Source organism: Mustela nivalis, assembly GCF_964662115.1.
Source record: "Mustela nivalis genome assembly, chromosome: 10".
In the NCBI taxonomy this organism is placed as follows: Eukaryota; Metazoa; Chordata; class Mammalia; order Carnivora; family Mustelidae; genus Mustela; species Mustela nivalis.
The window spans coordinates 21,759,667-21,786,121 of record NC_139029.1 but is presented as its reverse complement, the minus strand read 5'-3'; the positions used below and the strand labels follow the sequence as shown (position 1 = coordinate 21,786,121).

The 26,455-nt window shown below is 54.9% G+C and overlaps 1 protein-coding gene across 1 annotated transcript; it reads left to right on the top strand.

Moving 5' to 3' along the window:
- Positions 1 to 675: 675 nt before the first annotated feature.
- On the top strand, positions 676 to 24,804 carry LAPTM5 (lysosomal protein transmembrane 5). Its single transcript, XM_082685589.1, has 8 exons — positions 676 to 1,159; positions 15,133 to 15,226; positions 15,917 to 15,993; positions 17,491 to 17,622; positions 18,304 to 18,426; positions 20,058 to 20,153; positions 22,081 to 22,173; positions 23,415 to 24,804. The coding sequence occupies exons 1-8, from the start codon at positions 1,073 to 1,075 to the stop codon at positions 23,502 to 23,504; spliced, it is 792 nt and encodes a 263-aa protein (XP_082541715.1). The 5' UTR covers positions 676 to 1,072; the 3' UTR covers positions 23,505 to 24,804.
- The last annotated feature ends 1,651 nt before the right edge of the window (positions 24,805 to 26,455 follow it).

The following is a 26,455-nucleotide window of genomic DNA, read 5'->3' as shown; positions in this document are numbered from 1 at the left end:
AGAGCAGACTTGGAGAGATTTCCCAAGTGCCTCATACTCCTTTCTTTTCCTGCAGTACGGATAATTCATCACTCGAGAAGGGAGTAGAGGCCCCAGTGTAGCCTGATAATAGTCATGCTTTATTAATTCCACTTTTTCCCAAGAGTAGGGGTGTGGGGGGGTAGATCCCTGATTGCATGGGAGACTCAGGGGGTCTGGAGACCCCCAAAGAGATGCTTGGCGGAGGGTTTCCCAGATTGCTGTGAGGCCTTAAGGAGCCAGCCGTGGGGAGAGCCTAGCCCCGGGCCTGATGCATGATGGATGGATTTGCTCAGTAATTATTCTTCTGTCCTGCTTCGGACGGAACTCAGGAAGTGTGTGCTTCCATCAGAGGCTGGGGATGGAGTGAAGAGAACCGCTCCAAGGGGCCGCCTCTCGAGCCAGTCAGCCCCTCTTCAGATCCCAGTTCCTCCACACGCTAGCTGTGTGACTTTGGACAAATCAATTCCCCTCTCTGGGCCCTGGTCTCTTCATCTGGAAAACAGGGTTAGTCATAGTCCCTCCCTCAAGGGACTGAGGGGAGGGTTACAACAATCCACCCAGGATAATGCTTAGGACGTGTGCGGAACACGACATGGGAGCTACATGGGCCTCCAGGCGGATCTGGGTTTGAATCCTGCCACCGGCACTAACTGCGATGTGACTTGGGGTGATGGTCTTGACCTCTCCAGACCTCCGTTTCTCTGTCTGGAAGTGGGTTTGGTAAAGGCTGCTTCCAGAAGTGATGGGAGCATCCCGTGAGCAGGGCATGTGTCTGCTTGGCTACCGAATGGCGGGGTCCTGAGGGGCAAGAACCTGCCTTCTCCAGGGAGGCCCTCCTCCCCGGGGGTGGGCAGTGGGTCAGCTGCAGGGCTCTAGAGGCAGGCTGTGGCCCTTCCCTGCTGCCCCGCCCCCATGGTGACGAGTGGGGGCCCCTGCCTGTCTGAGGGGCAGGAAGGAAGTGAGGAGGGCAGTTTGCAGCTTCCCCTTTTCTGCCCTGCTCCAGGCGCTGGGCTCTCCCTGTCAGTGCCTAGGAGCCAGGGACAGCGGCACCATGGCTCCCCGTACACCTGCCGTCCACCAGACCTGCTGCTGCTTTAACGTCCGCATTGCCACCACTGCGCTGGCCATCTACCACATGGTGAGTGTGCAGGCAGGCGTGGGGAGGCTGTGTATGCATGCGTGCGTGTGTGTGTGTGTGTGTACGTGTGCACGCACGGGTGTAAATGAGAGGGCCCCCATCTACGGAACTCCCCACCTTGGGAGGACCACCGCCCACCACTGGGCCTCAGTCTCCCCCTCTGCCTAACAGGGGAGGGGGCTCTGCAGCCACAGCCGGGGAGGAACAGGGGTGGGAGAAGGGGCCTCCTTCTAAGTGAATGGAACTCACTGTTTTCCCCCAAGGCTCAGTTTCTGCCGCTGTAAAATGGGATGACTTAGCATCCACAAGGTTCCAATGCAACAGCAGCTGGGAAGGGGCTGTGGAAGGCAGGCAGGTCTGAGGACCCAGACCACTTCTGGAGCTGGATCTGCTTCTTCCCCAGTGGGGGCCCTGGGCGTTTTGGTTGGGGAGGAAGGCGGGACTCCCTAGCAGGGAGCGAGGGGGCTGGAGCCTCTGGTTGGTAGCCTGGCACCCCACGGCCTTCTCTCCACCAAAGGAAACTTGCGATCTTGTGCTGATGGGTAGGATGGCTTGCCTGGCCCACGCTCCGGAGAAGCGGCCCAGCGGTTCCCCTTGGGAAGCTGGTGTTCACAGTCCCAGCATGGAGCCTCTATCTTCTCTGAATGTAGGGAGATACTGGGTGAGCCCCAGCCCCCTGGGGCCAGAAGCTCCCCACTCTGTCTTGGTGGGTGAAGGTTGGGGTCTCTGTCCGGACCCTCTCCCTGCACCCCCACCCACTGTACCACTCTGAGCCACACCCAGCTCCCCCAGGGCCTGTGGGTAACCGTTTTCTCATGAGCCTAGAAGGGCTTCCTCAAAATTAGCCTAAATCTGGCATTCTGTGGTGGGTGTCTGTGACCTGCTTCAGCCTGGCTGCACCTGCCTTCTGCTTCGGGGAAGGTCAGGCAGGGCTGTGGCCAGAGCACGGCCTCCCGAGGGGCATCAGCTCACAGCCTCTGGGTGCACGCATGTGTGCAAGTCCTGGCCTCGCTGCTTCCTAGCTGTGCATCTTGGGTTGCTTACCTAACCTCTCTGAACCCCAGTTTCCTCACTGAAAATAGTACTACGTCTCTGATAGGGCTGCTGAGAGCATCAAGGGAGTTCATATCTACAAGGCTCAGAGCAGTGCCTGATGGAGAGGAAGTGTTTGTTATCGGTGTGCGTCAGACCCAGCGCCCATGGCCGCGTAGCCAGAGTTAAGCTGTCAGACCCCAGAATGCTGGTTTGGGGAGTTGCTCAGAGGCTGTCTTGCCTGGCTCCAGCCAGAGGGGTGACCCTGAGAGATGGCGAGGGCACCTTGGCTGTCCCCACCCCCAATCCTTAGGGCCTCTTTAAGCTCTGAGATAGCAGAATGTTCTCTGGAGGACAGTGATGGACGCAGACGGTCCCTGTGGGAAGTGGGCCCCTGGGCTCTGACCCCAGCTCTGCCACTAACTGGCTGTGTGACCTGGGATGACTTTTTTTCTTGGGCCTCAGTTTTCCCTTTAAGAATGATGGAGGGTGTCAGGGGACTGGCCCTGGGGGTTCTAACTCCATCCTGTTTGCGGGCTGGACAGGTCATGGAAAGGAGGGCGGTGGCACAGACGGTCGGCGCTGACCTGGGGGTCCCATCCTGGGTTGGCTCTGGCTTCTGCTGATTGTTGCCACCAAGGAGTAGTGGGCCCGGGAGCTGCTCTTCTGACACCTTGGGAAGCAGGAAACACAGGCTTTTATGCTGCATTTTCTGATATGTTTCTGCATCGGTGACTGATTCAAGATGGAAAGAAATTCCCGTGCTGGCCAGACAGAGTCCATACGCAAGCCATGTGGGCCAGCCGCTGTCTGTCTTGTGTGGTGCAGACTTGGGGACCCTTGAGGTTTCTTCTTCTTCTTCTTTCTTTTTTTAAAGATGTTTTTATTTATTTATTTGGCAGAGAGACAGCAAGGCAGCGAGAGAGGGAACACAAGCAGGGGGAGTAAAAGGGGAGAAGCAGGCTTCCCACAAGCAGGAAGCCCAATGCGGTGTTTGGTCCCAGGACCCTGGGATCATGACCTGAGTCAAAGGCAGATGCCCAACAACTGAGCCCCCCAGGTGCCCCGTTGGGGTTTCTTCTTTATCCCATTGTCTGAGGTCCTCACCTCTTTGTGGGGAAATGACATCGGGGCCCGCTCACAGAGCTGGAGAAAGTGTGGGCAAGTGATCAGGGAAGCCTTCTTGGAGGTGGTGATGCTGGTGGAGGCATAGATATTTCTTGTGGGGAGTACGGACAGGGTGGAACAGGTGTGCAAAGTATAGAGACTGAGGGGTAGCAGCTTGTGTAGGGATACTACCCAGATCGACTTAGAGGCTTCGGCTTGGGGCGAGGGAGGTGGTATGGGCTGAGAGCAAGCTGAGGCCTTCACTATAGTGCACTACTGATATCTGGGCCTGGAGAATTCTCTGTTGTGGGGACTGAGCTGCACATTGTAGAATGTTTACCATCATGGTTGGTCTGTACCCGCAAGATGCCGACAGCACCCCTGGGCTGTGATCACCAAAATATCTGCAGATATTGCCGAATGTCCACTGGGGACAAAATCACTCCCAGTTGAGGATCACTGTCTGTAACATGAAGCATGGGAGCCATGAGATGTTCTAGAGCAGAAGGCACGAGAACAGAGGGCAAGCCTGGACGCTGGACTCCTGGCCTGGGCAGTCCTCTCTGGGCTCCTTGGTTTGTTGCAATGGAGAATCATAGTCTGGAGAAGCCTCTGCTCCTTCCCAGAAAGGACAGGGAGGGGCTGGGTGGCAGGTGTGCTGGCAGTGTCTCTAACATCTGGATGGAAAAAGAGAAGCTGCTGTCCAGATGTGTTGATGGCCCAGACGGTTGTCATCTGGGGCCGGTCATGGATGACAACGGCACACTGAGCTATTCCTGGACTTGGCCTCTCTGGGGAGGGTTAAATTAGGTCTTTGGTATCCTCAGACAGCGCTACACTTTATCGGTCATGGGGGACCTCCTTATGGGAGGACTCTCTTGTGTCCAAGGTCTGGAGGGTCTCCCTCAAGGTCCCCCTGGGTTTGTGTAGAGGGTTTCCTTGGTCACGGGTGATTTCTGACTCAAACTTGCATGTGTAAAGGAGTCAGAGAACTTTCTTTTCTTTTCTTCCTTCTTTCTTTCCTTTCTTCCTCCCTTCCCCTTTCTCTCTCTCTCTCTTTCTTTCTTTCTTACAGATTTTATTTGAGAGAGAGAGTGAGAGAGAGAGAGAGAAAGAGAGAGAGAGAGAGAGAGCATAAGCCAGGAAGAGGCAGAGGAGGGAAAAGCAGACTTCCCCCTGAGCAGGGAGTCCGATGAGGGGCTCTATCCCAGGTCTCTGAGATCATAACCTGAGCCAAAGGCAGATGCTTAACCTACTGAGTCACCCAGGACCCCCAGAGACCTTTCTTAAATTGGCCTCTTTGGGCCTGGCTTGTCTGGCAACCCAAAGTACGTCCGTCCTAAGCCAATGACAGGAGTGGGCGAGTCCCCAGAAGACCCCTTTGCCCAGAAATAGCTCCTTCCCTGACTTTTCCCCTCCAAGCTGCCTAGAATTGCATTAAAATGCCTTGCCCAGATGAAAAGCTTGCACCTGCTTTAGGCCAAGGAGAGAAGGAGGCTAGCTCTGGCTATCTCTGGGTAATCGGGTTATGAAAACTCTAATTTTTCCTACATGCCTATATTCTCTCTACTTGGTACAATGAGCATAAACTACTTTTTTTTTTTTTAAGCTTATGTTATTTATTTATTTATAGTATGAGCAGGGGGAGGGACAGAAGGAGAGGAAGAGAGAATCTCAAACTGGCTTTTCAAGGAACAGGGAGCCCAACTTGGGGTTTGGTCCCATGACCCTGAGATCGTGACCTGAGCGGAAATCAAGAGTCGGTCACTCAACGGACCGAGCCACCCAGGCGCTCAGTGCGTGTACTGCTTTTTAAAGGAAATTTAATTTTAGAATGGTTTTGGATTCACAGAACTCTTGTGAACACAGTAGAGTTTCTGTTCGCTCCTCACCTGGTTTCCCCCGGGGCTAGCATCTTACATTAGAATGGCACATTTGTCACCATCGAGTCCCCATCAGGACCCTGACTCAAACCCAGGCTTTAATCAGCTTTTCTCAGCTTTTCCCTCGGATCTCTTTCCTCTCTCAGCATCCCACCCTGGGTACCACGTTACATTTAATCCTCGTGCTTCCTCAGGTTCCCCTTGGCTGGGACAGTTTCTCAGATTTTCCGCGTTCTGGGTGACCTTGACAGTCTTGAGGAGTACTGCTCATACATTTAGTCAAATACTCATCAAAAGGGACTTTTAGTTTTCTCTTGGTTGGGCTCCGGTGAAGTGTTCTTGGGAGGGAGGCGGCAGAGGTGAAGGGAGATTCTCAGCACATCCTATCAAAGGTGTGGACTCCCGACATGTCTCATCACCGTTCATGGTGACCTTGACCGCCTGGCCAAGGTCGTGTTTGTCGGGTTTCTCCCCGCTGTCCCCCACCCCATACTGTCCTTTCTGGAAGAACGTCACTGAAGGAGTGGAAAGTTACTTCTGGAGGGCAGACGAGTTACCTAATATTAGAGATATGTGGAATTTCTCATGGGAGATCGGTTTGTTCTCCTTATCTGTTCTATAACTAAACGATGTATTTATTTATGTCCGTAGAAACTCGTGGTTATTTATTTTATGCCTTGGGTTATAACCCAGGGCTGCTTTATTTTTCTGGTTGCTCTAGCATGCTACTTTTTAAATTGCAAAACAAAGAAAGTCAAGCAAATCTCTCTTGTGTAAAGGAGCCTGTTCTTAATGCAGATAAATTCTCCAACATGACTTCGTTTTTCCGTGCTGAGCCCCAGGCCGGGGTCTGGGCCTGACACGTCCATGGCCTGTGCCTCCAGGGGCTCCGGGCTCAAGGAGAGGTGTGATGGTGGATGACACGGGCGCACTGATGAGGGGCCCGAGCCCAGTCCTGGAGTGGAGGCTGGGGATTCAGGAACGGCTTCTTGGAGGAGGCCAGAGGTGTGCTTAGGATGAGCGGGTGTGTGCTTGGGGCTGCTGGGGAGGGAGCAGCCTGAGCAAAGCCTCGGGGGAGGGAGAGGCTCTGTGATGTTTGGAAGACTGAGATGTTCCTAGAGCTGGGGGTTAGGGAGGGATGGCTGTGAGGAGTAGTGGGGGAGGCTGGATGGAGTTCCTTAGTTCTCTCAGGCTTCATAGCCCAGAGGATGGATCTCTGCTTGGTCCAATCCTCTCCTTTTAGAGATGAGAAAGCAGTGGGCCAGGAAGGTTCCTGGCTGGCTCCAGAGGGTAGACAGCGGCTTTTTTTCTGGGGGCGCCCTTTCCAGTACACAGGTGTAGGGAATGATCCAGTGGGTGAACAAATGAATTCCTTACCTGGCCCGTGGACTGGGGGTGGCCCGCCTGTCTGCGAGATCCTTCCCTCCCCAAGTCTTCATTTCTGATTTATGGTCTAGCTCATAGGAAGCATCCTTCTGCAGGAAGCCCTCCTGATTTGTCCTTCTCAGACTCCCAGGGGTTCTTCTTTCTGTTCCATTTTGAGATTGAAAATCATAGCACGGTCTCCATCACTAACAGGTGATGTGACCCGGAGTAAGCAGACACCTTTGCCGTCGGGGCCTCAGTTTCCTCATCTGCTACCCAGGGCTAGGAATTCCTGCCTCAAGGGTGACTGCTTTGAGGTATTGAGCTGGTGTGGCCCCACTGGGGTGAGGGGCTGCCAGCCGGGGCCCAGAGCGGGATGGGGGAGCAGACACACCTTTGAAAGCTCATCTCATCTGTTTAGGGCCTAAAAATAGGCCCCAATTGCCAGGTGGGGAAAGCCCCAGATGAGAGTCTGTTAGGGCCTCTGCCTTCACACCTGATGCCCCATGTGGGGCAGAAAGACCTTGGTCTGTGCCCCTCCTGAAGGTGTGAAGAGGCCACTAGGGGTAGTGGGGGAGTTGTGGTTCCTCCCCAGTGCCATGGCCCAGGGGGCCCAGTTGGGCCTGAGTTATGCTTCTCATCTCTGGGACATGTAGCCTGCCTTCTAACTTGTGAAATGTTGGAGGCCCACACAGCTACTTGTGGAGGCTGCTGGACCCACTGGACCCACTGCGGCCTGGGCGCTAGATCCCCTGGGGGCAAAGTGGAACATTTCCTGTGCCACCAGGCCTGGTGGGCTGAGTGGTGGAGGTCTCCACCCTGTGAGGTGGGAGAGGGTAGGCCAGACCTCAGGCCGGGGAGACACCAGCTGGGAGGAGGGGGTCCTCCTGTTCAGACTGGGCCCCATGACTGGAGGGCAGAGTCTGGGAGGGGGGGTCTGATGCTTCTCGGTCACCACCTTGACACTGAGCTCCCCCAGGAAATGAAGCTTTTAGTTTGAGCCCAAGGCAGCAGACCCGGAACCCAGACTTCACTCTGTGCTTGCTGCGAGGCCTGCGCTGGTCTCTTTGGGGATGGAGGTGGGAGGGGGGAGGTGACACAGAGTCCTGAAGCCCTAATGAGGCAGGAAGCTGAGCATGAAGCTGTGCAGGGGCGGGTGCTGGCTCCCTGCCCTTCCAGCCCTTAGCCCTGCTGTGAGCCCAGGGCCTCCCTCCCCCCATGCCCAGCCTCAATTTCCTCTCCTGGCAAATGGGGGTCAGTGACGCTAGCGTGCAGGGTCATTTTGAGACTCACAGGAAACCAGGTGGAGGCACACCCGGTACCTCACGAACACCCCCACAAATGGCAGCAAACCTGGGAGCCTCCATTCGGCCGGAGAGGACAGAAGCTTGGAGGGGCCAGTCAACTTGGCAGCCTGTGGTGGAGGAAGAAGGAGAGCCCCCCCGGCCCCCCTCCCCCCACCCCTGCCTCAGGCTCCTGGTCCGGACCTCGTGGGGAGGGTGCGCCTCTTGGCGGTGACTGGGTAAGAGTTGCCTCTAAGAGCCAGGGGGCCTGGCTCGTCCAAACTTGGAGTCCACGTGTCTCAGTTTCACCTGCAAAGTGGGGAGCAATAGGGAGAGAAGAACTTTTCTCACGAGGCTGAGCTGAGGATGAAGGGCTGCGGGTGTCCCCAGGAGGTCTTGGCCTCTGCCCTGTCCCGTGCTAGCGGTAGCCCTCAAGGGAGGGGGGTGGCCTCGCTCAGAAGGTAAAGAGAGGATTGATGGCTTATGAGAATAGTTTGGAGGCACGGTGTGTCCCCAGATACCCAGGAAGTGGAGGATGATGGGGGCTTTGGCCAAACCTGGAGAATGACCCTGAGCCCCTCCAAAGGTCCACCACGGTACTTCACTGTTTGAATATATCACCATGTATTTGCCTGTCCTTCTGCGGAGGCTTGCTTCTAGTCTGGGGAGCTTATAGTTAGAGTGGCCGTGGCCGTGGCCGTGAGGGGCTGTGGTTCGCCGCCGACCACACACGAGCACTTCTGTAGGTCAGTTTGTCTTTCTGAGTGGATCCGTCTTTGGTAGCAGATACGTGTCACCTCATCTGCTCCTTGTGACCGCCTCATGAGGCAAGGGATCCTTCCCTCTGTTCCACAGATGAGGGAACTGAGGCCCAGAGAGGCAACCTGGCCGGGTGGAGGGGTCCGTGAAGAGTGGAGGGGCAGGGGTGGGGGCGAGGAGAGCAGAGCAACAGCCTTGGTGGGGGTTGGGGAGGAGAGCCGGCTCTGGGGCAGAGCAGGCAGCCTGGCCCCGGGCGGCAGCAGAGCCCGGACTCCTCCAAGAGGGATGGGCAGATGGTACCTGGGGTTGGCTGGGGAGATAATGCTGTGAGGGAATGCCCCCCCCCCCCCCCCCCCGCCGCCCTGGCCTTCATAAGTGTCTGCAGGAAGTATGGGCTGGTGAGGAGGGGTTGGGGGAGGAGAGTTTCCTCTTGAAGCTCCTGTGTCTGGTTCTCTTCTCTTATCCTCCCCCCCCCCCAGACAAGCCAGGGGCCCCCAGGGAAAACAGGATGGGCAGACGAGCTTCAGCGAGGGTGTGATGACGAGGGTGATGATAATGGTTTAAATGTGCTGCCACCCTTGGGTCGCTGGGCCACCAGAGCCAGAGGACACAGGGTCAGGGTGGGGGTGGCCCTGAAAAGGGAGAGGGGCAGGAAGGGGTGTGCGCCCTGGGGACCCACTTCCCATTTTGCAAAGTGCATTATCTGTTGGGGAAGGGTTGAGGACATGCCCGGGCCTGGCTCCTTGTGCAACCTCTGCCAAGTCATACTGAGCACCACCGTCCCCCCACCCCCCCGCCCACCGCTCTCCTCCAGTGTAAGTGGGGGGACAATCTGACCTGGTAGATTTGCCAGGAGCAAATAAAGTGGAAGGCTCAGAAAGGGTCCTGCATTGGCTGGCACCTGGTAGGTGCTCACCGAGGAGTGGGTCTCTGTAAAGGGGACCCCCTGGCATCTCAGAGGGTGGGGCTCTGCCCACCTTCTTCTGAGATGGTGGGTCCTGAGCCCCCAGAGGTCAGAGAGGGTGAGCCCACCTCCTCGGACTGGAGAGTGGTGTTTGAGCCCTAGAATTGGGGATTTCGTGTCTCCACCGCCATGATTGTCGTCGTGGTCGTCATATCAAGATGTCACTGCTGTCACCAACATCAGCAGCAATGTCATGGCCATATTATCAAGGCAGTCCATCACGGCTTCCCAGAATGCCCACTGGGGTTCTGTCTATCGCCTTTTGTCTGTTACCCGGTCACAAACATGGTCACCTCTATTATTACTGCCCCTGTCGTCAAAACATTCACTGCCACATGATGGCCCAACCCAGCCACATGATGGCCCCCCACCTCCCAGCACGTCGCCCCCATCAGCCCCGCCCGGCCAACATTTTGTCCATCACACTCAGCTGGGGCTTCGCTGCTGTTGTGGCCCTGGCCATATTCACAGGTGCCCCCGTGTCTCCCACCTTCCGTGATTTTGCCGCCTCTAGTTCATTCAAGCTGTTGGCTGCTCCTCAGAACCACCAGGCAAACCCACAGGCCTTCTCCTGACTTCCTGGCCACTTGCCCCATTGCCGAGCTCTGGGAAGTTGTGCGTGTTACTGAGAGAGAAGGGACGAGTTGGGGATGGGAATGGGAACCGAAACCGGGAAGAAGCAGAGGGAAGAGGTACAAAAGAGGAATGGAGAGCAGCGGTGATGGCGGGCTGGGCTGAGCCTGGCCACCACGGATGTGGTCTTGTCGCCTGAGCCCTGACTCCGTGTCAGGACTGAGGCTGATTCTGGTTCTGCAGCAGACTTCCCGCGTGAACCTGGGCTGGTCACTGCGTTGTCCTGGGGCTCAGTGGCACACTGGGAATATTCCCTCCCTCAGGGAGAGGCATTCCTGCCTGTGGGTTTCCCTGGAGTTGCCCTCTCAGCCTCTGGGCCTCTGCATATGGTGTTCCTTCTTCCTGGAATGCTTTTTTTCTCTTCTCTGTTGAGAAACTCCTACTTATCCCTCAAAACCCTGCTCGGACTTTTCCTATTTGTGAAAGCCTTCCTGAGTCTTCCAGATGGTGGTGATCACTCCCTCATCAGGGGCCCATGGTCCTCCTCGTGTCTTTTGTTATGGCACTGAACACACTGGTGACCTGTGGTTTCCCCAGGGTCCACGACACCTGCAGGCCAGGCCAGGATCAGTGGTTTCTCCGGATAGAGCCTGGAGCCAATATGTGCTCCAAGAGTATTTACCAGATGAACAAACAGAAGGAGTGAACGAATATCTATGCAGATTAATGAATCCTGACCAACGTGTTCGTTTATGGAGCACAAGCTGTATGCCTGGCTCCATGCTAGCTTGTCCTTTGACCTGACAGCAGCCCTACGAGGCAGGTCTGGTTATTGTCCCCATTCCCCAGACGAGGAGACAGGCTCCGAGAGGTTAGTGGCTTGCTCAGGGGCACAGAGCTTGGGTCGGGCCCGGGACCACCTGACCCATACACCCTAGCTCTACTCTGCATGACCTCGATGCTGCAGAGGGAAGGCAGAGAGAGACGCTGTGCTGGAGGAGAGGGTGGTGAGTGGCTGCTGTTTCCCAGGATTGTGGGAGGAGAAGAGCCCTGTCCCCAGAGGTTGTGGGTCACGGGAGAAGGCAGCTCTTTGCCCTGGTGGGTACTCACAGGGGTGGGGGATGGGGCGAGAGGCAGGTGAGGGCCTGGGCCCTGGGACATCTGGATGCTGGGGGGCTCCGGGCCTCTCCCAGCATGCACTGTAGGTGAGCCAGTTAGTTTCCCAGAACTACAAAGCCTCTTGGTCAGGGACATGGGTGGAGCGGTGAGGGCCTTCTGATGTGCAAGGTGCATCTCCGGGTGGGCCACCCTGGGTGCCCTAGAGGTGAGAGGGCATGGTTTGCAGGAGTTCAATCATCCTAGGGGCCCTGGGTGCAAACAGGAGTGTTTGTCCTCATTGACCAGAGCAGGTAAACTGAAGGTGGGGCTGAACGGGGAACTGGCCCACTGGGAGCTGGGAGGCAGAGGGTGGTCTCGTGTCCCAACTGCCGGGTCCTGAGCAGGGGTGGTGGTGGTGGTGTCTAGAGCTGCCTGGCGGGGGAGTAGGCAGTTGGTTGGCAAGACCACTCAGCCCTGGGTGGAGCCTTAGGGGCACAGGCTCCAGGGTTCAGATGCCTGCTGGGCCATGTGACTTCTCCTCTCTTAGCCTCTGTTTTCTCATCTGTAAAATATTGCTTCTCTTGCAAGGTTTTGGGAGACTGATATAAGCCTGTGTGTGCAGGTCTGAGCACACAATAGGTACTCAAAAAATATCAGTAACTTTCCATCCCATCTTCTAGGGAGGCGAGACTCCTATCTTTCTCCTGGATTGAGGCTGGTGTCTTCTACCAAAGGTTAGGGGGCCAGCAGAGGGTCTGAGGCTGATGCTGAGGTTGCCTGGCTCTGAGACTTGGGGCTGGTGCCTGCCTTCTATGGGCCTCAGGGTTCTCATCTGGCAAATGGGAACAGAAATCTCTCTCTCCCCTTCCAGGACTGTCGGGAGGGTAGAAATGGAGGAAAGGCTCAGCCTGGTTTTAAACCCAAGGGGTTTGTACAAAAGGAGGATGATTTCTTGCCCCTGCTGCCCTGGGAACAAGCTGTGGGGGGAGGAGGGCGTGGTGCCCCTCTGACTCAGCCAGGGCGCTGGCATGGGAGCGGGGAAGGGGGCCAGGTATCAGGCAGAGGCCAGAGGCTGGGAGGCGCTGGAAGGATAGCAGAAGGTGTCAAATCTAGGGCTTGTTGGCCTGGGCTTGAATCCTGGCCCTACCCATTGCCAGCTGGAGGCCACAGACAAGTCCCTGGCCCTCTCTGAGCCTTGCTTCCCTGGTCTGTGAAATGGGGGTGGGAGTATTCACAAGAGTCCCTTGGCTTGTTCTGGGAGGATCACTGGGACGTGAGGGCAGCGCACCTTAGTCAGGGTGTACCGGGGTCCCTCCCCTTCCCTCCCTTGTTCAGGGTCATGGGATACGGTGGGGTGGGGGGTGGGGGTAGCTGGGATGCTAATGGCAGGATGACAGGTGCCGTGGCAGGGCTGGGAGAGACGTTTAGGGCCTGAACTTAGGGGCTGTGGACAGCTGTGGGTTAGCACTGGTCTCCAAAGGGGGGTGATGCCTGAGATGATGGGGGGGCCCAGGAGGACAGTATTAGAATTTCCACTTTTCAACTACGTTCTTTAGTAACTTCTGGGTGAGTGTGTGTGTGTGTGTGTGTGTGTGTGTGTGTGATGATGTTGGTAATAACAGAACAGTAGCACACGCATATAATTTTGAAAGAAAGAAATATAGAGGAGTGTGTTCAAAAGGTTTTACTGATATAGGTGCATGATCGAAATACCCACACACTCTGGGGTACTGGCTAGCGGGGGCTCCGAGGTGTTTCAGGGAGTGGGGTGTGTGCAAAGACACCAGGACACCCCTGGGGGACTTAGACTCCAGTCTCCACAGTGTCCGCAACTTGCCGTATGTCCTTGGGCAAGCCGAGCTTATCAAACAAACAGAGGGTGCTTAGAAGATAAGTGGGCAGAGACCCTTTCAAGCAGCTGGGAGCTTGGGATTGTCTGATTCTGAGCTTCATTCCAAATCTCCAACAATTCTGGATTCATGGGACTTCCAGAGTCTTCTCTTGCCACACCTGGTAGATACTCATGTGCCCTTCTAAGCGCAGCTGCATCTTATTGGTGCTCTGCTCACACACCCCCAGGGATGGGGAGCTCACCCCCTCGCAGGGTGTCCTGTTGTGTCCTGGATGGACCTGTCATCTGCCTCCCTCCCTCCTTCCCTCATTAAAGGTGAAATTGGGGAAGAGAGGGGCTGGAGCCTCAGGCTTCAGGGGCTAAGGAAGTGGTTTTTCTTTTTTGCGGCTACTTCCTGTGGGTGCCAGCCACAGCCCCCACAGCATCTGCCTTCCCCTTGGGGCTGATCTCAAACTTTTTGGTGAAACAAAGCATTTTTGGTTCACCCTGCACCAGGTAGAGGGGGCAGCTAGATCGAGCTCGCTGTCCACCCCCCGGCACCCTGCTCTTGGTCCGTTCCACGACCCCCTATAAGCTCACAGGAGCCAAAAGCAGATTGTGTTTGCTGAACGCTCACTGCAGGCCCCGGGCTCAGTGCTTTATAAACACAATACAATTTATTCCTTACTAAATCCAGTGATTGCCAGTTTCCAGATGAGAAAACTCAGAGATGTGAAATGACTTGCCCAAGGTCACATATGGACCCAGGTTCAGCACCATCTCTCTCTGACTCTGGAGCTCAGCTCTTCATCACTCTTCCGTGCTGTCCCTTTGTGCCCCCTGAGCAGAATGTAACATGGCAGGAAGACAAATTGAGACCCGTGTCTGAGCTAAAAAACCCTCACACAGTGAGCAAGGGGAAAACAGATGGTGGGTGTTTTGTTGCCTGTCAGCTAAGCACGAGTTACTAGTGCAGGGCCACCCAGAAAGCCAATGTAAACTTCGGCTATATTAAAAGAGGTAGGGCATCCACGGCAAGGAAGGAGATAGTCTTGTGATTCTCAGCGCAGCCAGACGGTGCCTGGAGAATTGTGGGTGTGCAGTGGTGGGGGAGGGGCAGAAGGCTGCTGCAAGTGGGTGGACACACAGAAGACTGGGAGTTCCCCTGGCTGGACGTACTTAAAGGAGTCCTGTGTCTGATGGCAGAGGGCACAGGCAAGGTGACTTCCGAGGTCTTTTCAAATTTGTGGCTAGACTCCTGTTGTCACCAGGGCCACAACACTAAGGTCTGTCAGATTTGGATAGGGTATATTCATTGTCCATCCATCCATCCATCCATCCATCCATCCATCCATCCATCCAACACAGTAGCTAGGCCAGTGAACTAGAGAGACATAAGCCTTCCCTGCCTGGAACCTACCTTCCAGGGAGGATAACAGCAATTATTATAGTGAGCAGAGCTACTTTAAGTGAATGATTCCACCCTGCCCCACTATGACCCTACGAAGCAGGTATTATAGTACCTGCATTTTGCAGATGGGGACATTGAGGGGCCATGGGGGATAGAATTGGCAGGGCTCCCTGGGGAGTCATGGGTCAGGTGCTGCCACGCCTCTGTGGGTAATTCCAAGAATCTAGAGCTCTATGCTGCCCAGAAACTCTGACCAAGATCCTGAAATGCCCAAAGCCCGTTGTGGTAAAAGGGGTGCAGAAGAGGGACCCAGTTACTGGTAGGAGCCCTCAGACGCTCGCCCTCCAAACTTGACCTTCAGTAGTCACAGTTATTGTTTTATTGAGAACCAGGTGTGGTTCTAAGTGCTCTCCTGGGATGTCCTCACTCACTCTTCTTAGGTAGCTATAGGCATTAGCCTCATTTTACAGATGGAAAAACTGAGGCACAGAGAGGCTGAGCAGCTTGCCTAAGCTCACATAACTGAGAAAAGGAAGAAAGCTTGAGCCGTCTATGTGTACAGGCCACACTTGATTCAGGGTGCTCCATAGACCCAGCCCTCTGCGGGGGGAGGGAGCAGGGGTGGATCTGTACAGGCCCCACTGATGGATGTTCTGTCTGCCCTCAGATCATGAGTGTATTGCTGTTCATCGAGCACTCAGTGGAGGTGGTCCACGGCAAGGCGACCTGCAAGGTGTGGCAGAAGGGCTACCTCCGGCTCGGTAGGTCCTGGGGACTCTGGAGCGGGAGGGGCAGGTGTGGGGAGAGCAGGTGCGGAGAGGGGCCCTGGCTCTGGGCAGATGGGCTGGGGTTAGTTGCCCTGCCTCTTTCCTTCTGAGCCACAGGTCTTTCCTCTGCAAGCAGAGACCTGTCTCCACCCAAGTCTCTAGGTGTGATAACAGAGAGGAAAGTGCTTTGCAAACCCAACTGCCTTAGGAAGGTGACAGCAGGACTGTCCTGATGACATCCGTCAGTGGCTGCCCACCACCCTGGAATGAGACAGAAACTCCCTATGGTGGGATCCTGCCCCCACTGGCCTCTCTGGCTCTGGGTTGCAGCACCCCCTCGCTCCCTGCTTCTGCTGTGTAGACCACACCGAGCTCAGCCCCGTCTCAGCTGCTTGGACTCCCGGTCACTCAGCTCACGGGCTACCTCCTGAGAAGCCTTCCCCGGCCTCTCCCTGGCTAAAGCAGACCCGGGCCACTCTCCCACCCTGCGTCCCATATTACCCCAAATGCTCTTTTGCTATCTCCGTAGTCCCCCAAGACTGAGAACAGCAGGAGGGCAGGGTCTGAGCTCACTCCTCACTGTCACAGCCCCCACACCAATGGTTCCCAAAATGTGGTCCTCGGAACCCGCCTGGGGTTCCTGGGGTCACCTCGGAGCTCCTCACTGCCCTCCTTGCCTTCCAGCTAACCTGGTCTCCAGCTTCCTGCTCATCACCATGCTCTTTGCCATCAGCTTGAGCCTGCTGATCGGAGTGGTCAAGGTGAGGGTTTGTAGGGGAGGGGAATGGGAATCAGGGCCTGGGGGCTGGCCAGGAGCCCCAGCTACCCTCCTGCCCACCCCCATTCACACCTGCTGGGTGGGCAGCAATGGCCACCAAGAGGGTGGGAGGCGGGTGTTTTGGGAGACCGCCCCCCTTCACCCTGCACCCTAGAGATTTTTACGCTCTCTTGCAGTTTGGAAAGCCTCGTTTCCATACTTTGACGCAGAACCCCCCCCACCCCACCCAAGAGTAGGGTCAGGCACATGGACACTTCGGTCATACCAGCTGGTGACACACATGAGTGAGAAGAGGAAGGGTCATTTCAAGGTGTGGGAAGGGGAGAGAGCAGTGGGTTTCGTAATCAGGGAGAGGAACCAGACTAGGGGAGGGTAGATGCGTCAGGCTCAGTTCCACCCGGCGAGCTGGTGAGAGAGAGAGAGAGGCTGTGGCTCAGGCTTCTGTGAAGAGGAACCAGGCTGTCCCTTGGCCCCCAGGGGGCAGGAAGCCAGGGCCTCAACACAGAGCCACCGGAGCAGGACCCAGCAAGAGTGTCCTCCCTGGGGAGCTGGTGGCCGGGCACTCACAAGCCAGCAGCGTGGGGCAAGGAAGGAGCAGGAGCTGTTTGGAATATATGCCCCTTGCCCGCCCTGCCCCCATCGCTCCCTGAGCCAATGGCATCCTTCTGGAAGCTCTGTGCCCCAGGGGGCAATTGTACCTCTTGCAGAGCCGGGTGTGATCCAGCTAGGAAAGTGGACCAGGGTTCCAGAAGGTCCTGAGACTGAGTCTTGGCTCTTTGGGCTGCCTCCTGAGTGATTTTAGACAGCCACCTGAGAAACCACAAAACCACCCTTCTGTGATTTTGTCCCCAAGGGTGGGTTCATGAGCACTCACACTGGTCACAGTCGTCCCTTGCTTGAAGTTGAAGGAGAGGACCTTCAGCGTTGGCCACCAAGGGCCTCTGACCGTGACCAAACACCCCAAGAGCGGTCCACACAGAGGAGGGTCCCACCACCAAAGCCGTGTGGGCCTTCCCTCCCCCTCACTAGACCTTTGCTTATGTTGGCCCTTCTGTCTCCAATACCCTCCCCGTTTCCTTCATGGTTCTTTCCAGATCAAGCCTCAGCGTCCCCACCTCCAGGAAGTCCTCTCTGACATTTTCCCATCTGTAAAATGGACACAAAGCCCTTCCTGGCTGGGTTCTTGAAGGCTGTCCTGGCTGCTTCTGGAGGCCCAGGGGCACTTATCTCTGTGTCTCTGGGGACACCAAGATGCCTGGCATTCAGGGTCTGGGTCTTACATTCTCCGCATCCCAGAACCTCCTTCAGGGGAAGGGATGTGGGTCCACTGGGAATGACCTGGGCCCAGTCAGGAGGGGAGGATTTGGGAGAGGGCCATATTACCCAGGGACGGAAGGGAGCTTCTGATGAGGTTGGGGGGAGGCACATGGGGACCTCAGGCTGTGGGGGACTCCCTGATAGTGCTGAGCCTATCTTCTAGAACCGGGAGAAGTACCTGCTGCCCTTCCTGTCCCTGCAAATCATGGACTACCTGTTGTGTCTGCTCACCCTGCTGGGCTCCTACATTGAGCTGCCCGCCTTCCTCAACTTCACTTCCAAGAGCAGCTGGGTGGTGAGTACCCAGCCCTGCTCCACGTCCCACAGCCGGCCAGCCTGGGGGCGTGTGTGGCAGGGGCTCTGTCCCCTGGGCCCTCCCTTGTTGATAAGCCCAAACCCCATCAAATCAGGTCAGCTTTCTTCCTCTGTAAAATGCACCTGTGAGGGTTCCCCATCCCCATGTGTTGGGGTCATTAAGAGAGGACAGTATATACAGGGCAGGCAGCACGTTGTGGGGACGTGGCTAATACCAGCCGTCTGAGTTTACACAGCAGGAAAGGGCACATGCCCACTTCCGTGCCCAGACCCCGCTTTGTCCCTCCTCTGTAACCAAGTGGAGAGAAGGAAGATAAAGTTGATTAAAGCCAACTATGAACATCCATAGGGGAGATGCCCATGATGGAGGTGTTGATCCCTGCCTCAGCTCCCCGAAAGTTACTTTTCAGAATTTCCCTAACTGTTGTCCTGGAAGAGATTGAATTGCTGGTCCTGGGCTGGGCATCAAGAGGCCCTGGTTGGAGCCCAGGTCCCGCTGCCAGCCCTCGGCGGGATGTCTCAACAGCGGGCATCCGTTTCTTTCTGGGTCCTGTGGGTTAGAAATTCCCCGGTGTCTCTGGCTGACTGTGTCGAACAGCACAGGGACCTCTGGCTTAGGGCTTCATTGCTGGTTTGTCTTCTTCCTGCCTTTGCCCTCAAGGGCCCCTCCAAAGTCCCACTGATGACCCTGCAGCTGCTCGACTTTTGCCTGAGCATCCTGACCCTCTGCAGCTCCTACATGGAAGTACCCACCTATCTCAACTTCAAGGCCATGAACCACATGGTGAGTGTGGGCTGGGGGCCCGCCCCCATCACTGGCTCTGTACCCTTGAGCGAGCTGCTTCCTCTCTGTGCCTTTGTGCTTAGGCTGGGTTCCTTAGAGGTGGAGCCAGGGGAGAGGGTTCTTGTGTGAGTACCTGACTGAGGGAGAGCTCTCAGGAAGACCCTTGAAAAGGGGAGGGAGGAGCGTGTGAGACTAAGGGAAGAAGCAGGCAGACCTGTGACTTCAGGGACGGCCTTGCCTGATCCCAGAGGGAACTTTGTGGTGTGAATTGCATCGCAGAAATAATATTCATTTTTAAAAAAAATTCATGGAGAAAGGGGGCACTCAACACATCTCAAGATGGCCCTTGAGGCTTCTCTGCACGATTTCAGGGCACTACCCCGTATAACTAAAGAGGACCAGATGACTGCCTCAGGTCCTTTCTCTACAACCCTTGATCAATGATAAAGTAGCCTAGCTTTTATAAAGATGCGTCCTCAGATTTTTGCAAATCCCCAAATTAACACCACTAAAGGATGTAATTATCCCTGGCGTGATTATCAGTGTAACCGCACATACAATACATGAAAAACTACAAAAGCATTCTGATATGACAGGTTGATTTCCAGTCTCACGTGTTACCTATACAACTTGTTCCCACATGCCAGCCTTGCAAAAGAATGTCACTGTTCAGGTAGGGCCTTTCGCATTTTTGAAATTCCGAATTCCGAAATTTTGAATTTTGAGAATTTGCATTTTCGCATCATCTTTCGTATAATCCCATGTTTTGGTTTAATGTTGGATTTAGTATTTCACTCCAAAGTGTGGATAAGCGTAACAGAAACAAAACACAACCCACAATCTCATTCTCGACCTTAGAAATCATTGTGGCAACAGAGTAAGTGATTTTGTGAAGTTCAGGCTTTAATTCTACATATACTCTTCAGGCATGATGAGATTCTTGAATCAATGAGATATCTGAGTTGAAGAAATTAAGGATGTCCATGATAAGAACACACACACACACACACACACACACACACACACACACACACTCAGATAAACATAATAAAGACTCTAAGGGAAAAAAATAATATTCATTTTTTATAGTGGTCTAACATATTGTCCCCAAACCTAGTGACTTGAAACCATGCACAACTGCCATCTCACAGTTGCTGAGAGCCAGGAATCTGGGAGTGGCTCAGCTGGGTCATTTGCACTCAGCATCTCTCATGAGGTCCCTCCCGCCCCCTGAGATGAGGATGGGGCTGTGGACGCCAAGGGCTTGACTAGCTCTGGAGGGGCCATTCCCAAGATGGCTGGCTGGCGTGGCTGTGGCATGCCCCACACGTGTGTGGGGACAGGGTGGTTCTGTCAGTGAGCCTAGCCTCTAGAGACGGGCCTGTGGCTGCTGGGGGCTGGGGCGGTCCAGCCAGGGAAGAGCCAACTGGGCGGGTAGCCACTGCACCTGCTTCCCTTGGTTTACTCGCCCGCCACGGGGGACTGATGGTACGGAGTGCCTGTCTCCTAGGGCCCTGGTAGGGGTCAGCCGGGACAGCGGTTGTACCACATGGTCTCATTCTTCCACGAGTGGACCCCGGAAGGGTTCCTTGTGGGCAGAAGCACTGATGCGGCCCCCAAATCTGTTGCAGAATTACCTCCCCAGCCAGGAGGGCGTGGCTTACAGCCAGTTTATCAAGATGATGATCATCTTCTCCATCACCTTCATCACTGTCCTCATCCTGAAGGTGAGAGGCCCCCCGACACGGCCCTGGGGAGGGTGGGGAGCCTGCGTTGCCCAGGCCCTCCCATGCCAGACTGTTAGGAGGCAGGGAAGTCTTCCACTGTCTCCCGCTGCTGCCCAACTTGCTCTTGGCTCCTTCCTCCAACCTTCCCCCACCAGCTCCTTGGACCCCACTTGGGATCCTTGGGGACACTGCATTGAGGGGGAGGGGGCTGCAGGAAAGACCACTGCGTTCGAGTATCAGAGACTTACTGTGTAACCCAGAGAGACCCTGATCCAGGGAAGGAGGAGCTGTTCTGTCTGAAATCAGATTCAGAAAATCTTGAATATGAGTTCCAGCTCTCCCCTTGCTAGCTGTTTGGTTGCCTTCTGAGTCACTTCTCTCTGGGCTTTAGGTCTCATCTGTGAAAGGGACAAAATTAATATTGCTTTGTCCCTGTCACAGTTTTATAAGATTCAGGCACCAAAGTAAAGATGGGTCCTGAGGTCACATTACTAGAGGTTTGGTCATATAAAGGAGGGAGGGGAATAGTTTAATTCCTCTCTGAGGGGGTCAAACCCAGAAGATAGAGTCCCATGTCAGGTCCCCCATTCTTAGAGAGAGAGGACAAATTGGAGAGTGTTAATAGCCACACAACCAGGAGGGAGGAGAGGTAAGAACACTCTTCCATCTGAGGGAGTCAAGGAAACCAGGGCAATTCAGCTTGGAAAGAGATGACTCAAGAGGTTTTCAAATACCAAAAGGACCCTCATGGGGATTCTAGAGGCCAGGCCTGGAGGCTGTGTCCCAAAGCTCTGGGGAGGCTGATGTCAACTCAGCAGAAGGAAAGGCTTTCAAGAGTGTTCTTTTCTGACTGTGAAAGTAAAGTAGGATCATCGTAGAAATTTGGAAACTACAGATGAGCAGAAAGAAGGCAATCAGCTCACGACCCACCACCACTGAGAGACAAGCACCCCTGATACTGGGGCGCATTTCTTCCCAATCTTTCTGTGTGTGTGTGGGTGTAACCGGGTGTCAATGCCTGATTTTTCTGGCGCCCTGAGCAGCTTCTGCTGTCATCTGTTGCCAGCCTGGAAACGGAACTTCCCCCCTCTGAGCCATCCTCAAAGGATGGGCCTAGCCCAAGGGCTTCATTGAAGTTCAGTGAGAACTTTCCTGAAGGATTCAAGGAGCCAGTGTGGGGTGGGGTGGAGGGGTGGTGGTTTGACATCCTATACCCTCCTGCAGAGCCAGTCCCCAGGGCCCAGCGCGCAGCTCTGTCTCCCTTGCCCCTCCAGTTCTTTATCCGCCTTTGGGGGAAGTTTTCTCTCTTCCTCACTCTGTCTCACTGGTCACCCTCCCTCACCTGCCTCCTACTTTCTTCTTTTATAATTCATTTTATTTATTCCTGCCTCTTGAGTTTCCATCATGGGGTTCCATAAGATAAGAGAAATCTCAGAAGACAGGGCCCACCCTCATTTCTTAGGAGGCACCGGGGGCAGAGACCTACATAGGTTATTGTTCCTTTGACAGGCCCCTGGGGGCCTCCCTCCCCACCCTGAAGATCCCCCCTTAACTTACAACCACTGCTAAGAGAAAGCAGTTGCTTACATCACGGGCCATCTCAGGAGGTGGTGAGCTTCTAGCCCCAATGGGGTAGAGAAGAACAATTTGCAGGACCATTTCCAGGGAGGCTGGAGGGGGGCCCAGGAGTCCCCCAAAGCTCCCTTCTGCACGAGGTCGTTGGGGGGGGTAGAAAGAACTATATTCAGAACACCTGGGACCAGCAGGTGAGGTAACCCTGCTCCGGGACAGGGAGCTGAGTGCAGTAGCCAGATGTCACCTTCTGGGTTGAGCTGGGGCTGCCCAGGAAGTGCCCGCATTTGTCCCAGGCCTGCCGGGGCAGTGAGGACGGTCAGCAAAACATCGTCTGATCTGGCTCTTTCTCCAGGTCTACATGTTCAAGTGCGTGTGGAGATGCTACAAATTCATGAAGTACGTGAACTCGGCCGAGGAGAGGAGCGGCTCCAAGATGCTGCAGAAGGTCAGCCCGGTGGGGGATCAAGTCTCAGCCTTGCCACTCCCTGTGTCCCCAAGGGCAGGTCTCTCTCCCTTCCTGGGTTGCGGTTTCTCCCCTTGTGAGATGATTGGACCAGAAGAAATGTGGAGATCTCTTCTGGCTCTGATAGTCTAGGATTTATTCCTTCATTCATGCATTCACCATTTCTGCCTCATTGTTTGCTTTGCATCCAACCGTGAGGGTACAAAGAAGGCAGATGCCACCCCATCCTAGGGGACTGTAGAACCCACAAGAAATCCAGACACAGAGCTCTGATAGCAACGCAGTGTGAAGTATGGGGGAAAGGGAAACATTGAGGAGGTACCTGGCTTCACCTGGGGTATCAGGGAAGGCTTCCTGGAATGGGTGATACTTGTCCAAGTCTTAGACTCTCAGCTGATACAAGTTAGCTGGGAAAGGGAAGGGACCTTCTAGGTGGAGGGATGAGGTACACTTAGAAGTAGCTCATTGAATACATCATGGGAAAAGAGCAGCTGGTTTAAATTTTTGGTGTCATTTTCCTCATCTATAAAATGGGGATTGTATTAGTCAAGACCCTTTTGGTTGCAAGTGGCAGAAACCCAACTCAATCTGACTTATGTGAAAAAAAGGAATTTATTAGCTCCCAGAACTTGAAGGTCCAATGTAGGTCTGGCTCACAGAGGCTGGCTGTGAGGCTGGTCACCTGGGTGTGACCTCATCCTCTCCATCTCTTGACTCTGCTTTCCTCATGGTGGCAAAGTGACTGCCAAAACCCCTAGGCTGACATCCCCCACCCTCTTAGCAACCCCAGCAGAAAGGCCCAGGAGCATGTCTCAGGGACCAGCTTGGCTCACAAGCTATCCTCAAACCACTGATGTTAGCCAGAGAGGACGAAATTCTTCTCTGAGTGACCACACTCAGGTCACATGTCCCACTCTGGATCTGAGGGGTGGGACCAAGTCTTCTGAAAGCATGTGGATGGAAAAGGTTCTTCCAGGGAAAATGGTGCTTTGTTAACACCACACAGGGACTTGAAGCTGGGCAGGCAGAGGGAAGTCTGTCCCCTGTAGGAATAGACAGTGCACCTGTCTCGGGCATGCCGTGTCTAGTGTAGGATGACCCCAAGGCGTGCTGGTATCACCATCATCCATTTTGTCAGAGGTTGGGGCTGGAGCCTCTTGACTCCAGGATGGGATCCTGGTTCCTTCTGGCCAGTCCTCAGCTCCCATCTCTCTTGCTCACAGGTGGTCCTGCCATCCTACGAGGAAGCGGTGTCTCTACCATACAAGAGTCCAGATGGGGGCCCAGCACCGCCCCCCTACTCAGAAGTGTGACACCCGCCAGGCCCCAGCCTCCATGCTGGGAGGAGTGGAGCTGTCTCGTAATCTGCTTCTCTGCTTTAGTGGCCCCTGGTGGCCCCGGGTGAATCACCTGCCTGACTTCAGGACAACCCGCTTGTGTCCCCCTCGCTGGCCTGCTTTTCCCATGGGGCCTGGGAGAGGCTCACAACTGGGTCAACTTCAGGCTGAAGGACTCCTTGAGTCTCTCGGAAATTCGGTCCAATAGTTCTTGGCTTACTGTGATCGGCCCCAGCATCTGTTTAAACCATTTGTCATTCTTAGCCCAGTGGGTTTGGTTAAAGGACGTGGAACTTGACCTGTGGAACCACGTGGCTGACAAATGAAAAGCATGCTTCTCAGTGCAGGGAACCAGCTGTGGGGGAAAGCTGCCATCCATTGCATTGGTTTTAGAAAGTTGTCCCTTCACACGGCCATGCGGCCAAGTCATCGTCCCTGGGTCCTCTCCACCAAACACCTACGTCCAATTTCTGGTTTCAACAATTACAGACAGCCAACCACCAGTCGATTCAAAGCAGAGATAAAATTCAATAATAACAATAAAAATCAAATGAGCCCCAAATCATTCTCTTCCATCGAGTCCAGTAACTGGCTGCCCACTCAGATCCACCCCGTACTTCCGAGGGGCTGCGTAATTGTCAGTTCAAACGAAAATCCTCGCACTTGCCCAATGTCATCTGACAGCTACTTGCAGGAGGTAACAGTTGTTCCTACCACCGAACTGTCCCCCGACAAACAAACACACAGTCATTTTGCTGAAGACAGTCATCAGTAACAGTCGGCCACATGTGGCTGGCATCCTCCCGCGGCAATGGGGCCTGTGACAAGGGCGGCCTCAGGCACAGTTGTCCCCGGCAGTGAGCTGCCACCAGCCCCCAGCGGGGACCCCTCTGTCACCAGTCTGGGCCGAGGCCCTTCTGTCCTGCCCAATGCTTGTGCTTACACAAGTTAGCCCTGACATCAGGCAGATCTGGGGGCTAGACTAAATCCACGTGTTGGTTCGGTCAAAGCAGGGGAACTCTTTGTGGGCTCAGACCCTGCCACGGGCTCTCGTGGCAGTGGTGGTAGATGGGAAGGTTGGGTTCCCACACGCCCTCGTTCGCCTGTTTCCCTGCAGGCTGGGGTTCTCCACGGACCTGATCCCGAGGTGGAGATAACAGGGCTACGGAGGCAGGCTCTCTGGGGTCTGAGGGAGGGGCTCCCCGCCAGCACCTCCTCATTTAATTGCTTTGTGTGGGACGGGGAAGAAGTTTGAATAAAGCAGCACCACGCTTCACTTTGGCTGATGTGGTTCTTAAAATGTGGCATAGGCAGGGCTGGGAGCGCTGCCTACGTATCCCACAAAACCTTCACGTGCACACACACACGCACACACACATGCACGGATTCATTCAGTCCAGAGACTCACAGGGGCCATGTCCAGCTGCAGTGTCTTGACCCAGTCCTGTTTCCGATCACAAGTCACAGACACATAAGTGCCCTGATGTCTCCCCAGAGAAGGTGTGAAGTCCACTCCCTTGGTGAGTGCTTGCCCGGAACCAGGTCCTGGGCTGGGTACTAGGGGTGACCGTAATGGGTCAGATGTGCCTCCAGTCCCCCACAGTCTGGGGTGGGAGAAGACAGATCTACAAGTGATTATCATAGCCCATGGCCAGCACCACGATAAGGAAAGTCCCAGAGATCCCTATAGTCAGCGAAGGCTTCCTGGGGGACCTTTCACCAAGCTGAGCTGGAAGGATGAGTGGGCAGTGGTAAGCAAAGGGGGAAAGGACGCAGGGGGCCTCTGCGGAGTCAGGGAGAGGAGTCGGGGGAGGTAGGTCAGTGTGGCTACGTGTGGGGATGGCAGCCTAGCGAAGTATGGGGCCTGGATCGTGGAGCCTTTGCATTCATTAAGGTCCTTTGGCCGTAAGCCCACCTGGGCTTGCTTCAACCAAGAAAGGCATTTGCAGGAAGGAGATGGTTGCAAGTAACAGAAACTTGTAGGAGCCAACTTAATTTAAAAAAAAAAAAAAAAAAGGTGGCTGTGGTATAGCTTGGCTCACATAAATGAAAAATCCAGAGATTTCTGGCTTTGGGCATGCTTGGACTCAGGAATCATATTCTGCAATAAATCTCTCTCTGTTTCTGCCTCTGGCCTTCCTCTGAGGCTGAGCTGCTGAGGGCTTGCTTGAGTGAAGTCAGAAGAAAGCCCGGGGCAGCGTGAGTTGGGCTTGGTCCCCGGTACTAACAGAGCCTTGAAAGTTGCACGCAGGAGCAGGGACTTATTCTGGACTGAGGAAGCCTGCGGGGTTTGGGCAGGGGAGTACAGGATCAGGACCTAGAGAGGATGAGAGCAGACGCAGGGAGCCACAGAGGACTGAGGAAGGAGTTACCGACCTTCGAGGTTGTCAGCTTTTCTCGGGAGAGCAGATTTCTTTATGGCTTTTGTCACTCTTTGCCAGATCCCCAGTGAACTGATAGAGTGAGGTTTTAATAGAGATGGACAGCAAGCTCCCATTCAAACATGAGGACACTGAGGCCAGAGATGTCAAGTGACTTTCTCAAAGTCACACAGCATTCAGGAAATTAGACTGACTGCCTTTTTTTCTATTCCAACGGTGTCTGTTAAGGTCTGAGGCTCTAGTCTGTGTGAGCCCCTGCATCTTGGGGTGAGCCACACAAGGAAGCTCCCCAGAAGCCCCCATCAAATGGGCACAGAGGGGAGGAGAGGGGAAGACTGATCTCGTCTCCAACCTTCCATCCTCATCGAGAGGACGCCAGGGGGCATTGGTTGTGTGTCCTGAGGACCAGTGGAAGGACACCCTGCCCCTCCCCCCTCCCCCGTAGCCGGAAGCTAAGGCACAGGCAGAGATGTGTAGCGGGATTGTGCCCCGTGGCCAGGCGGCCCGGAGGGGGCTGGCCCGAGAAACAGGAAATAGCTGGGTTTG

Excerpts from the sequence above, each read along its gene's own strand:
- LAPTM5 (XM_082685589.1), top strand. The coding sequence starts at position 1,073 with ATGGCTCCCCGTACACCTGCCGTCCACCAGACCTGCTGCTGCTTTAAC. Across the intron at positions 17,623-18,303 it reads CTTCCAAGAGCAGCTGGGTG|GGCCCCTCCAAAGTCCCACT; the intron begins GTGAGTACCCAG and ends TTTGCCCTCAAG. Across the intron at positions 22,174-23,414 it reads GCTCCAAGATGCTGCAGAAG|GTGGTCCTGCCATCCTACGA; the intron begins GTCAGCCCGGTG and ends TCTTGCTCACAG.